This window comes from Theropithecus gelada, chromosome 14, assembly GCF_003255815.1.
Source record: "Theropithecus gelada isolate Dixy chromosome 14, Tgel_1.0, whole genome shotgun sequence".
NCBI classification, from domain to species: domain Eukaryota; kingdom Metazoa; phylum Chordata; class Mammalia; order Primates; family Cercopithecidae; genus Theropithecus; species Theropithecus gelada.
The window spans coordinates 62,838,279-62,852,546 of NC_037682.1; the positions used below are offsets into that span (position 1 = coordinate 62,838,279).

General features: G+C 42.8%; 1 protein-coding gene across 1 annotated transcript; it reads right to left on the reverse strand.

Moving 5' to 3' along the window:
• Positions 1-631: 631 nt before the first annotated feature.
• Positions 632-12,811, reverse strand: LOC112606747 (olfactory receptor 51E1). The gene is made up of 2 exons (XM_025357586.1): positions 12,200-12,811; positions 632-3,647 (listed from the first exon to the last, which is right to left on the reverse strand). Exon 2 carries the CDS (start codon positions 3,606-3,608, stop codon positions 2,652-2,654), a length of 957 nt encoding a protein of 318 aa, XP_025213371.1. The 5' UTR covers positions 3,609-3,647; positions 12,200-12,811; the 3' UTR covers positions 632-2,651.
• Positions 12,812-14,268: the final 1,457 nt, after the last annotated feature.

Below are 14,268 nucleotides of genomic sequence, written 5' to 3' on the forward strand. Positions count from 1 at the left end.
CACAGAGAGGTTCCTGATGATGTATAGTAAAAGTTATTTGGTAGTTTCACCAAGGCCAAAACTAAACTGGAATAATGGAAGAGTTATATGAGAGATGTGTAAGTGAAAGTAAGTTATAGATAACTTCTCTAAGAAATTTGACTATTAATGGAAAGAGACAGAAGGAATATGAGTTTAGACAGATTTATACTGGTTGTTATCACTGTTGCTTTTAATATGGAAAGGGACTTGAACATGATAAATGCTTGGAATGATTCATTTGAGAGAGCGAGGTTGAATATCCATGAGGGAGAAGAGACAATAATGTAAGTTTCCTAAGAAGTTGGGATGGAAGTGATCCAAAACAAATTAATAGAAACCTATATGAGACACAGCTTGATGTCATAATGATTAATAAGGACTTTGTGATACTTACGCTAGTGTGAGGAAATACTTCCTTCTTTGATAAATTTATACCTCTTATGTAGGTATAAATATACCTCTTATGTAGGCATAATGGAAGAAGAGCAGTCTTTCCTGAGCCCTTCAGTTTTCAGTTATTATTTCCTTTAGTTTTTAATCTATTTATTCAACAACTATTAAATTCATGTTTTATTTACAAGGCTAGAATGCTTTAAGAACAACAAAATCATTTTCAGAGACTTGACACACTAATACTTTATTTTTCACTTATCCGACTGCCTGGAACAAATACAAGTGGGAGTTGCAAATGACAGGTTTGGCTCTGCACAGTTTTTTCAGGAATCCAGGCTTCTGGTGATTTACTCTGTGTAACACATAGCTTCCCAAGTCACATTTAATGTCAACATGAAAGGCTGCACATGGGAGGGTTTTATGATCCAGGTATAGAAGTGGCACATGTCACTTCCACTCACATTGGAAGTAATGGCTAGAATTTAATAATACCCAACTCAAAGAAGTCTGGAAAATTGCCTGGCTATGTGTTCAGGATGGAAGGAATCAGGTTTAGTGAAAAGTAACCAGTACTGAATATAAGCACTATTATGTTCTAGGCACTCTGCTTGGGGATTCAATGATGACCAAAGAGCAGTCAATGATGAACAGAGATGATATTCAATAATAAACAGTGCCCTCATGGGCTTACAGTCCATCAGCAAATACAAGTATTAAATAGGCATTTCCAAACATGATATCGTTACAAAAGGAGATGAAAGCGTGTTATACGAATCCATATCAAGGAACCTGAGGCTTGAAAAAGAAAATGGCTCTTACCACATATATGATCACATGTTTTAGTATTGGTTATTTGAGTTTCTTGGTTAAGAATCATATTGTTGTCATATCCTGTTGAAGATGAAACCTATTAACCCTTGGTAATAGCCCCTCAGAAGCAAAAATGCCCGATTCCCATGCCTAAATCAGATTGCTTTCCTGGTCTCAAAGTCCCTGTTCCGTACTACACAAAGCCCCAAATAAAGCATAGTCCTGAAGATTCCCTCACTTTCCAGCTACCAGTCACACTCAAAAGGCCAGTGTTACCTTCAACACCTGCCATTCCATACTTCCCATTGTAACTGTTGGCTCCCTAATCTCACTGCCTATCAGAATCACCTATGGAACTTTTAAAAATAAATAGCTTGCTATAAGCCCTATGCCAGACTTTCTGAATAAGAATCTTCCATAATGGTGAACCTAGAAATTACTTCTCCTTCCAAGACACAGGTAAAGTGGCAATTGGACCAGGACAACAAGCAATAGCTAGTGGGATTAAAGCCATGAGTTCTGTTACCAGGAAATTCCTAAATATAACACTGGATGAGTGAGAAGAAATTAAATACCTCCTCTAGAAAATGTAAGACTCTGTAAGATATCTCTAACACACTATCCTATTGGTCTCTCTAACAGTTCTTCCACATAATATGAGATTGGGCAGGAAGTCTTTTTTTTTTAAATTTTTATACCTGTATGACCCAATTTAATTCACTGATCCCCACTGAACATCAATTTTCCCATGGCTACAATGAGGGTACTAATATAGCTTTGCCTAATTAAAAGGTTGATAAGAAAATTAAATAGGAAAAACAGTGCCCATATGCTGTGAAAACTCTCAGAACAGAGTGTGTCAACTTTCATTAATGTCGGTAAATGTACTCTTTTCAAGGCTTTACTTCCAATCTTCCCCTTAAGTGTTAGTGTCCAGAGGAAAAATTATTTCTTCTCTATAGAAGTCATTTTGAAGACAGTCTTTTTCTGAGATCCAGTGCGGTTGGGAGTTCTGAAGAGGAAGTTATAGTTTCAAGCTCGATTATCTCATTTTATTATATTCTTGTGTTTATTTTCCTTGTGCCATGCTTAGACCTTTGGCAAATGTTCTCTAGATGTACATTCTTACCTCAGAATGCTGTAAACCATCAGTAGAAGCAGTTTAGATTTGGACTGCATGGTAAAATGGAAAGTAATAATCCTCCAACCACAACCAAGTCAGGGTATTAATAATTATATACAGCAAGAAAACAAAGAAGAAAATAATATTGAAAAAATGGGATTCCCCAACCAGTTTCATATTTGAAGGATCTGAATTATATTTTTATTAAGGAAATTTTTTTTTTCTGAATACTGTCTTCCAAAATGTTGACATTAAAATCTGAATCAGAGGACTTCGAATGGAAAAGAAGTTTGATCACTGACACCTAGGGCTCTGAAGCATGTGTGGCCATATGAAAAAGTCGAAGGATGCGCTGCCGAATCTCCTTTGTCTTCACTCCATAGACAATTGGGTTGAGCACAGGAGGAACCAGCAGATAGATATTGGCCAAGATGACTGGCAGGAGAGAGTCACGCCGCTTGCTAAAGCGATGCACCATAGACAATCCAATGAAAGGTACATAGAATATGAACACAGCACACACGTGAGAGACACAAGTGCCAAACGCCTTGGCCTGGGCTTCACGTGTCAAGCCCAACACAGTCTTAAGAATAAGCAGATATGAGAAGGAGATGAGAAGTGAGTCCAGGCCAATGGCAGAGATGATGACAATAAGGCCATAGATGACATTGACCCGGATATCATCACATGCCAGCTTCATGACATCTTGGTGTAGGCAGTAAGAATGGGAAAGGATATTGGAGCGGCAGAAGGGCAGCTGCTTGATGAAGACAGGAAGGGGTGCCATCAGTGCAGCCCCCCGCACCACAGCAGCCACACCAATTTTGGTGACACGAGGCAATGTAAGTACTGTGGCATGGCGCAGTGGGTGACAGATGGCCACATAGCGGTCAAAGGCCATGGCCAGCAGCACTGTGGATTCCATGCCAGACAAGGAGTGAATGGCAAACATCTGTAGCAGACAAGCATCAAACTGGATGGTAGTGGAATTGAACCAGAAGATGGCCAGCATTTTGGGCATGGATGAGGTGGAGATGAGGATGTCAATGCCTGAAAGCATGCAAAGAAATATATACATGGGCTCATGCAGGCTGTGCTCGGCCCGCACAACGTAGATGATTGTCAAGTTACCTAGCACAGCAATAAGGTAGAGGGAGCACAATGGGAAGGCCAACCAGAACTGAGCCTCTTCCAAACCAGGGAGGCCTATTAGGATGAAGTATGTGGCACTGGATTCATTGCCATTGGGACCCATCATCATGAAGAAGCTGAACTGTGACCAGCACCAGGCAGGTAGAGGCTGGAATGCAAACATAAGCCATTGTCAGATCCATAAGAATCCCAATACCACACCTCACTCTATCCTGACGTCCTGTTCTCTAACTCAAACTCTAATTCCATTTCTTATGCAAATTCTAATCATATTCTAAATGCAGTCTCACATAATCTAACATAATTCAAGAACCAGACACAAATTCATCCAGTCCTACTTACTAACCCCATCTGTATTGTTAATCCTGGCAGCAAGTGAAAGACTAAGACAAAAAATCTAAGCATATTCCAAATCATTTAGTTCTCCAAAGAAAGGCTACTGGCTGAATATAAAAGAATCTTAGGTGATAAAAATATCTAATCATTTCCTCTATCCCAGCTTACTTTTATGCTTCCCTATGCTTAATACTAACTGCAATTCTCAGTGTATCATTAGACTATCTTTAAGAAAAAATTCCAGTCCAAGTGTAACAACACTAGTAGTAACAGGTTAATGTTGAAACCTAATCCCATCATAAATCTAATGATCTCCCCAATTCTAGACTTAACCCTAACTTTAACATTAACTTAATATTTGACCTTTTAATAACCATTTCAATCTTAAAGATTGAATTGATGATATTCAACTCACAATTCATATTCTATTTTATTATGATAAACAGTAATCCAATAAAAAACTGACACTAAATTAACCCTGAACTCTAACTCTACATTACCTTTTTGTCCAAATGACCACCCAAAGTTTTACACTTGTCCAGACTACTCAGTTTATTTCAAAAAAAGAATGATGGCTATAGTGGATATCATTGGTGTCCCAGCCAGATCCCATTCACAAAGCCAGTGCAACCATCTCCCATCTACAATGAGCACTGAGTGCTAAGGGCTCACAGCTCCCCTTCTTTCCAGAGGATTGTCCTTGGTCAAATGGGAGGCACCTCACCCAGGAGGTTACACTGTGCCCCCATGATGCACGTCTAGAGACCAGTGGCTACCTGACATAAGGGGTACCAAAGGCCAGCCCCATTGCCTCTGGGTGCAGCAAACACTTTGATGCAATTTGTACTTCAGAGCTTCCCAAGGAACCAGCCAGAGGCTTGTCTCCAGTTGAGATGACAGTCCTGCTTAGCTTTCTTCCCCTGCCCTTCCAGGATTCCCTCCTTCTTCTTCTCATGGCAATGTACTCCCTCAATATGTCATTTGGACAAGAACCCCCACCTCAGGTTCTGCTTCTAGAAGACCCACCCAATCCAAGAGAGTGAGAGTGATACAACTAGAATACAAACCCTGAGGGGTGATGGCATTAGAAGCGCTGGAGGCATAATCAATCCTATAGCAGAATTCAGTCTGCAAACGAACTGAAACTGACTATAAGAATGATTTGATATTACTGCGGTGGGAAATGTGAGACTTGGGTCATCTCAGATTGTATGTCTCTGTTGAGAGTGAACTGATTCCCTCCCTCCCTCCCTTTCTTTCCTGCATCTACAAATATCCATGTGCTCAACTCTACAGTAGCCCTTATCTGAAATGCTTGAAACCAGAGGTGTTTCTGATTTGGGATTTTTTTTTTCTTTTTATTTTGGAATATTTGCATTATACATAACCAGATCAGCATCCCTAATGCAAAAATTGGAAATTTGAAATGCTACAGTGAGCATTCTCTTTGAGCATCATGTTGGTGCTCAAAAAGTTTCAGATTTTGGAGCATTTCAGATTTTGGATGTTTGGATTAGTGATATTCAACCTGTATTTATTAGATCATGTATATTGTAGTTTTTAAATTGATTTGGCCCTTGAAAGTTTGAGAGCTGGGGTAGGGTTTTCTGCATGGGTTACCAGAAAGCAGCTGAGTATAAGTCAGAGTTCATGGCCAGCATCAGGAGAGGTTCCGTGGGCTCAGGCTATGTCACGAATCTTTGTACCAGCATCAAGCGGTCACCCAGAGGTTTCCTCAGACCAGACAGAAATTAGTGGGAAAACAATGGGAGCATAAATAGTAGAATAGAGGGTGAGAGAGTTTAATTCAATCTGCTGGGAAGGGAAGGTTTAAGGCAGACAAACCATATTTAACCTAGAACTTCAGGCAAAGAGGTCAAAGTCATCAACGTCCCTTCTCACTACTGCAGCTTCTCTGCAGCATGTGGCACCGGGAGCAGTTTCCTCCTTCTTAGAGATTCTCCCCCTCCTTCTTGCTGCTCCTCGGCTCTCTCTAATCACTAACTATTGGTTTCCTTTCTGGATCTTCACTCTCCTCTCCAAAACTGTATCTTCAGTGCTCTTCTTGTTCTATACTCTCTTCCTGGGCCATCTCATCCCCTTCAGTAAATCCATTTTTTTTGTACAAACAATTGATCCCCAAACCTATTTAATGAATTCTGAATTCTCTTTGGTAATCCAGGTTCATAATTCTGAAGACTTACTAAAAGGGTTCACCTGATCGTCTTTCAAGCACATCAAACTCTCCATGTTCAAAAAAACAAACTCTCTCAGAGGCAGTATTATATAGCCATTGAGACTATGAGCTGTGAAATCAATCTTGCATTCTAAAACTAGTCGAAAACCTCTAGAGCTGTGTGATCTGGGGTAAATCATTTAACCTTTCTAAGCCTCAGCATCCTCATCATTAAAATGATTATAAGAGTCCCTGCCTAATAGGGGGTCAATGTGAACATTAAATCAGATGATAAATGTAAAGCACTTAACACAATACCTCACACATAGTAAGTATGCAAAAAATAATATTTGTTGCTGTTAACCATTTTCCTCCAGTGTTTCTTTTTTTCTGTTATGGGGGCCTGAACCATCATACAGACCAGGTTCTCTGATCCTGACTGCCACACCTCTAGGGTAACCTTCCTCATCCACAAAATCCCAACAATCTAACCAGATGAAACTAGTTCACTCCCTATTATTTTTTAAAATATCCTTGAAACTCCAAGTTGATTCTAGAATAAAGACTAAACTTCTTATGACATGGCTAAAGGTCTGTCTTTCATCACCCAGTCCTGGGTTCCTCCCTCACCATGATCCCTATGATCCAGCCACACTGGAGTTCATGCTATTTCACAAACATAGGGCCTTGATTCCCATGACTCTGTGTCTTTCTGTCTTTTTTACTTCTCATCCCTTTGTCAAGAAACACTGTTCCTCACAGATCTTCTCCCTGACTTCCCGCACTCATTTTTCACATCCTGGCTTACTATCTCTCTCCTATACTACTTTTCCTAAGCCTCTTTTACCTAGGCATAATTAAATGTTTACTGTTCTGTGCTCAAAAAGAACATTATTTAGGTCTTTTTAAATATATACATAGGCTCTTGATTTACCTTCTTCATAATAGTAACTATAATTATTGCTATATTTTCCCCTGAATTATGAGCTCCTGAACACCAGGAACCTTATTATATTTATTAATTGTTTAGTTAATGTTTGTGGAAGATGAAAATGAGTTTTATCAACAGGAGAGTCTCTTAGTATACATCTAGTGAGGGTAACACAGCCAAGGGCATAGATAAGACTGCCTGTTATCTGTACTAGAGAGACTTTTGAGAAGGATGAGATAATGTTTGGAAGGTCAGTGCAGAGTAATTTTAATTTTATAAAAATAATCTTTAGGGTCAAACAGAAAAGTCCTTTCTTACCCAAGGAGCCAGATGGCCAGAGAAATATATATATATATTTTTTATAATATATAATATAATAAATGTTTTACATATATATGTATGTGTATACACACACACACACACACACACACACACACACGAGCAGCTGCAAGGTCCTGGTCCTAATAAATGCAAAGTGGACATGCAGCACAATTTGTCCTAAGAGCAGGATAGACCTAAGATCCCTCACCTGGAGACATTGGCAAGAAGGCTCTGCTACTCCAGAGGGTCAGATATCAATACCATCCATCAGTTTCACATCAACAGACATGGCAGAGCAGGTTGATACTCAGGATTTTAAAAACGTGCTGTCTTAGAAAACACACTGGGAAAGCATTCTGTCTGGGCATATGCAACAATATTGCCTCTGAAGGTAGAGTGATGTGGTGAGCACAATCCTGGGGCTTAGAACACAAGTCTTGGCGCTAAATGTAGTGAATAATAATAACTGCACAGTGCTGCCATGAAATTGTATGAGATAAGGCATGTCTAAAGGAATTGTAAAAACTAAATCGGAGTACACGTAGTGCATTGTTTTCCACAAAAATGAGTAACAAGGTCTCTGAATATGTATGAAATTTCATATACTTTTTAATTCCCCAAATTTGTCCCTTAATCACCACTCAGCCTCTATGTACACACTCATACACACATATATTTACTAGCAGTCAATTTCTCACAATAGCAAGACTGGGCACTGATATAAAGATACCAGAAACCAAAAAAAGGAAGATTCAGCTGTCCTGGGAGGGAGGTGCCTAGGCAGTATAAAATGGGCAGCTATCGCTGAGGCTGAAATATCAGGCTGGACCCCAGAAGACTACAGCAGGAGAGAAATGAAGCGATGGAGAAGGAGCCAGCCAGAGAGCTCAAGTGCCACCCTTCAGACTGACAAGCCCTGAAGCGTCCCAATGTTCAACAGTCCCTCCATGAGACAGGCAGAGGGACCAGATGACTTCCAGATGGCCTTCCAGCTTGAGCAGCTGTTAGTAATTAAAACTCAGTGAGATGGTTTTGAGCTCTGGAGGAAGTTGGAACTAAATTATTTTGAAAGTAAGGCACAATCAAGAAAAAATAAACTAACAAAGCACTTTTTTTTTTTTTAGAAAGCCCACACACTGCTCTAATCCCCAAGGAAATAGCCCTGTGCTGAGATTTTCTGTGAATAAGTTGAACTATTTTAGCAAGTTCCAGGAATGTTTCTTGGGGAACTATGAAGGACATCTCAGCCTTTTCTCCGGAATAGGGGAACAGGAGCTCCCAGCTGTAAAGACTGGAAATCCACATGGAGGCCTTCAGTCCTCTTCCTTCCTTCCCCCCGGGCTTCAGAACTCTGTCTCCTAATGCCAGCCCAGCCCCCCTCACCAGCCCATCCTCACATTCTTCCCTAGAACTCCTTCTCATAGACCCATGGAAAAGCAGTCAGAGTGGTAGACCAGACAGCAGGAGAGAAATGAAGGGATGGAGAGGGAGCCAGCCAGAGAGCTCAAGTGCCACCCTTCAGACTGGCCAGCCCTGAAGCGTCCCAATGTTCCACAGTCCCTCCACGAGACAGGCAGAGGGACCAGCTGACTTCCAGATGGCCTTCCAGCTTGAGCAGCTGTTAGTAGTCAGAACTCAGTGAGATGGTTTTCCAGAGGGGCACCATTAGCCTATTAGCCCTATCTCTTCTGACCCAAGAGAACAATGAGGTCACCTTTAAACCTGATTTTCTTGTTTTTATAATATGAACATGGATTATTGAGCACCTACAAAATGACAGAAATTATACAGTGTCATCTATATAAATATTATCTCTAAGCTTGGGACAGCTCTGCAGAAGGTGAGGGTATTTAATTCAATCTGCTAGGAAGGGAAAGTTTAAGGCAGAGAAACCATAATTAACCTAGAACTTCAGGCAAAGGGCCAAGTCATCAACATCCCTTCTCGCTGCACCATGGATCCTCTCTGTATTATGGGTGAGTACTGTGGATCCTTTCTATATTATGGGTGAGAAAACTGAGGCTCCAAGACATTATATAACACAACCAAAGTTTAACAGGTGACTGGCAATGCAGAAACTTAATGTAGATAGTCTCATACCAAGGCCTATCCACTTTCCCTCATTCTAGGCTGCCTTTAATTTTGCTACACCTTCTGAAAGCTAATAAAATCCACCCAAAGGGCGAGATATAAGAAGGGCTTGGTAAGTAGCACAGCTGCCCTGGTATACTCTTAGAAGGGAAACCAAGAGGGCTGCAAAGAGGACTCTTCTGCACTGGAACTTGGGGCACTCACCTCCTCTTTCAGTCCTAACTCCAAAGGCTGTGACATGGGTAGGCCCCACAATGGAGATTAAAAGGCTTGTCCTCTACCAAGTATTTCCTTGTTGTCTAATTAGAGCCTCTCATCAACCTGTCAAGCAGATATCATTAATCCCATTTGACAGATAAGGATGTTGAGGGTTAGTTAGAGCCCTTAGTGCTAAATCCATTGCTTTACAATATGCCAAGTACTGCCCTACCTCTCTCCATGTCTCCTTAAGAAGGGACTTTGCTTTGTAAGCACTATTTCAATATTAATCTCCCAGGAATCCAACACTGAGGACCCATGAGTTCAGGGGCCCCTCTTGGACTCAGGACACATGACCAGCTCTCCCCACTAAGGTTCAGTGTGGAAGGAGAACAAGGAGGAGATTCATTGTCACTGTCATTATCTGAGCTAAACACACAGAATGTTTCATGCCCAGAGCAATGGAGTGGGGGCCTCTGGTGCTGCTGTCTGCCTCTGGGAATATTTAGAAAAGAATGTCCTTGGAGAGAAGCCCAGACATACCTGGGAGCCTCTGGCTCCTATTCCCAGGCACAGAGAGGGAAGGCAGACCTCAGGGGCAATGCTGTGGCTGGCAAGGACTGGAGGAGCTTGTCAATTGATACTTAAATAGAGTCCCTTCCCTAACATTTTGGAAGGTAGTAGCCCCAAAATTACTTCCACTCAAATTATCTGCATCCACTGCGCCCCACACCTTGCTTGTATTTAATAAAGCAGATGAACTCTTGCAAGGTGTTGGCTACTCTTCTTAAAATGGCCAAGATGAAAATGGAAAGATGAGAGAGAGCAATTTCTAAGTCCCAGAAAGCAAAGTGAGCCCTTACCCCACCCTGCTCACTCAAGTCAGCCTGACCACCTAAAATCATGTCTAGGCAGAGTTCCTAGGGTTCAGGTCTCTGCTCCTCCACTTCCTGAGTAGGACCAGATAAGTGTTCTAAAGATCTACAAAGCTGCGCCTAGTTGCCAGTTCCCTTTAGAGCTACTCTGGCTGCAAGCAAATGTAAGGCAAGGGAAATGCCCAAAGTGGGATTTTGATCAGTGCACTCATTTTTTCAACAATCACTGACAGACTTCTGTGCCAGACTCCGCTGAGTACTAGAGATATAGTTCCAGCCTTCCAAGGGTGGGGAGAAATTGAGACAAATATGCAGCCATCACAGCACATTATGATAAATTCTGGGAAAAGAGTAAGCAAAAGGGCCTCAGAAGCAAAGACAACAATAGCTCAGCGAGCTTTTTAGCCTCCAAGGGCTTCCCTGAGGAGGTGACATCTGATCCATGACTGCAGGACCTGCTGCAGGCAGGTAATGGGGCAACAGCACAGGCAGTTAATGGGGTGGGGGCACAGCAGCATTCAGTTAGACAATAAAAACATATTGAGTGTCAAAAACTGGAGAGAAACAATAGATAAATCAGACAAGATGATGGCTTTTATGGAGCTCATATAACAAGAGGCCAATAATGAGAAGTAAACAAATAAAATTTCAGATGAAGATAAGGGCACGAAAGACAAGACAGACTGATAGGACAGAGAAAGATGGGTGCAGGACACTTATACTGGAGACAGGGGTCAGAAAAAACCTCTCTTAAGGATGTGACATGTGATGAGAAAACACCAGCCATTCTAAGATCCAGGGAAAGTGCATTCCAACCGGGGGAGACAGCAAGAGAAAAGGGTCCCCCAGTAAGAATGATATTGGGGAATTCATGGAACGAAAAGAAGGTCAAGGTGGTCAGAGCATCAAGAGCACAAGAGAGTTTGAGAAGGTGAGGCGAGAGGAGAGCAAGGACCTCATCAGGTAACAGGGTCTTGCAGGATATGGCAAGGAGCTTTGGTTTAATTCTGAGTGACGGGGGGAATTTCAGCAACAGACCTGATCTAGTTTGTTTTTAAAAGTACATCCTGGCTAATACAAAGAGCCAGAGAGAAAGAGAACAGATCTTGTTTGGAAAGCTGAAAGTGACTTAGTGTAGCTAGGGTAAAGAGTACAAGGCAAGGGGTGCTGCCGTGTGGACACTAATCTACTTTTTAAATGGGCTGAAGACTGAATCCTGATCCTAGACACAGACCAAGCTGAGATCGGAGCCCCAGGAAGATTACTAAATCCCAGTCTCAGCCACAGCCTGACTCCTGATATACAGCATGGAATAAGCCCAGCCTCACTCAGAGCCCCACCTCCACCCCAGCTGCAGCCTGATCCCCAGTCATAGACTGAGCTTCAACCACATTCACCCTGTTCACACACCAAACCCCAACCCAACCCCAATGCAGCCCCAGTCTAACCCCAGCCCAGCCTGTCCTCTGTCCTCATTCACATCAGTCCCTGCCAGCCTCTAGATGGGCATACTAGTAAACTAATTGCTGAAAAACTGTTTGAAAACTACCCTTAGGCTACCTCCAACACCCCCAACACCCACATGCTTCTGTTCATCGCACAAACATAGAGATCACTAAGGCTGCCCGTTCTTTGAGTCAGGGGCTTCCTACACATCTCCCACTTCTGGTTCGTCACAGCCTGGCTTCTCATGCACTCAGCAGGTCTAACAGGATACCCCTAGCTGCAAGTAACCCATGCACCTGGACATGCCCCTGGCCTCCTGCACTCACCTCAACTGTATGGAAGGAACGTAGGACCCCCTTTGTCCAGTCTTCCTCCAGAAGAGGTCTGGCAGGCTGCACTGAAATACAGCCTCTCTGTCTCCGCCTACTTCCTTGGACCTCCCTGGTCAGGGTTATTTATTCTCTGCCTTACCCCCTCCCTCCTTCTGCTTCTTCCTGCAGGGTAGGACAGAATGCTGTCCAAATGGTACATCAGCAGGTACCCCTCACTAGCCCACTGTGGTTCTGGACTGCTTCTCAGCTTCCATGCCCTGGGAGGATATGCCTGGGGGTATGGGGAGGAGGGGCAATGGGGAAAGGGGTCTCTAGAGTCCTCCCTGATGGGCCGCTGGGATCCTCATGCCAACTCCCAATGTGAAGTTAGATAGGGAAAGTGAGTAGAAAAAAGCTAGAAGAAACTCATTAGTAGCCAGCGTCTTCAAGAGGGTCTTTCTCCAAGTCTCTTCTCAGATTTATCAAACTCAAACAGGAGAATGGCAAACGAAGTTTGCAGAGACACTCCACGGTTAAGTGTCAGTCCATTTCTATCCTGAAGTGTTCTTTCTGTCCTGCCTTCTCTCCTTTGGTGGACACTGTTTAGGTCCTTGCTGAGCGTGGAATCCACTGGGTCCATCCTCCTTTCCCCAAAGCCCTAGGGCCACATCTTTTTTTGTCTCCCAGGCTCTGATCTCTGGGTCTGGCTAACTTATAACCAAGGCCCCCAGGGACAGTGCCTCTGCTGTCCACTCTCTGGCCTTGGATTACTGAACTTCTGGCTGAGGACAGAGGACATGGTTTCTTTAACCCTCCCTACCCCCAACACCAGGCATGTAAGACCAGTGACATCTGGTTTGTCTCTTAAGGGCAAAAATAGAGAACATTTTAGAGAGTTAGAGAACAATTTGAATGTAAAACTAAATACTTCATATTTTGAAATAAGTAAAAACTACATCTATAAGTAGAACAACATGATTTTTAGTTGCTCTCTCATTTTTTACTGATCAGTTTCACAACTGTAAGTTTTAAATTCAGAACACAGGACATGCTAACTTAAGCTATGCTAAAATAGATAATGGCAAACCAGACCATTCTAACTCTGACCACATCAAAATTACTGGTTACAAGAGCTTCTGGTGCCTACAGAGCCTGTAGCCTGACACTTGCTATTAGAACCCCAGAGCCATCTCTGCTGCCTCCATTAACCTCATTAACTTAGACATGGCGAAGACTTTAAAAAATACCAAAGGGACTTCTACTTCCATTCAATATGGAGTAACAGTGAGACATGTGGAAGGGCAGTGAGACAAGAGACAAGATGAATAATGAGGTGAACGCTACAGTTTTTCAGCTTCCTGCCTTAAGGGAGTTTCCATGTGGCAACAGAAGGGAGACTGACTGGCTTCCCCTCCACCCTTGCTTTCCCAGAGGGATTAGGAGAAACTCCCTACAACCAAGGCTTTTTTTTTTTTTTTTTTCTTTTTCTTTTTTCCTGAGACAGAGTCTCGCTCTGTCACCAGGCTGGAGTGCAGTGGCACGATCTCGGCTCACTGCAACCTCCGCCTCCCAGGTTCAAGTGATTCTCCTGCCTCAGCCTCCCAGCTAGCCAGGACTACAGGCACACGCCACCACACCCAGCTAATTGTTGTATTTTTAGTACAGATGGGGAACCGAGGCCTTTTATGCATGCTTGGCAGACCAGCCAAAACGGGAAGGGAGAGGTGAGGATACCACAACCTGCTATTGAGGCAGGAGGGCAGGGTTTAGGGAGGCCAGTGCCTCAGATAGCAGAGGCAGGAAAAGTGGGAAGAGGTAACAAAAGCCCTTGAAATCTTTGTGTTCAGGATGAAGAAGGTGTGGTCTGGCCCGTGAAAACGTGGAGCGAGGAAGCACCATGTTTCCTTTCATTCCCACAGACTGAGCTATCACCCAGGCTGACCCCAGGCCGAGAAACTGGGCATCTTAGAGTCGTGTCTCTCAACTTTGGAAATTATTTCTGCTGCTCACAGCCAGACTTTTTCAGTCTCCCTCTTCCATTCCAAGATACATACAGACACCACACATCAATCAATGCTCAGAAA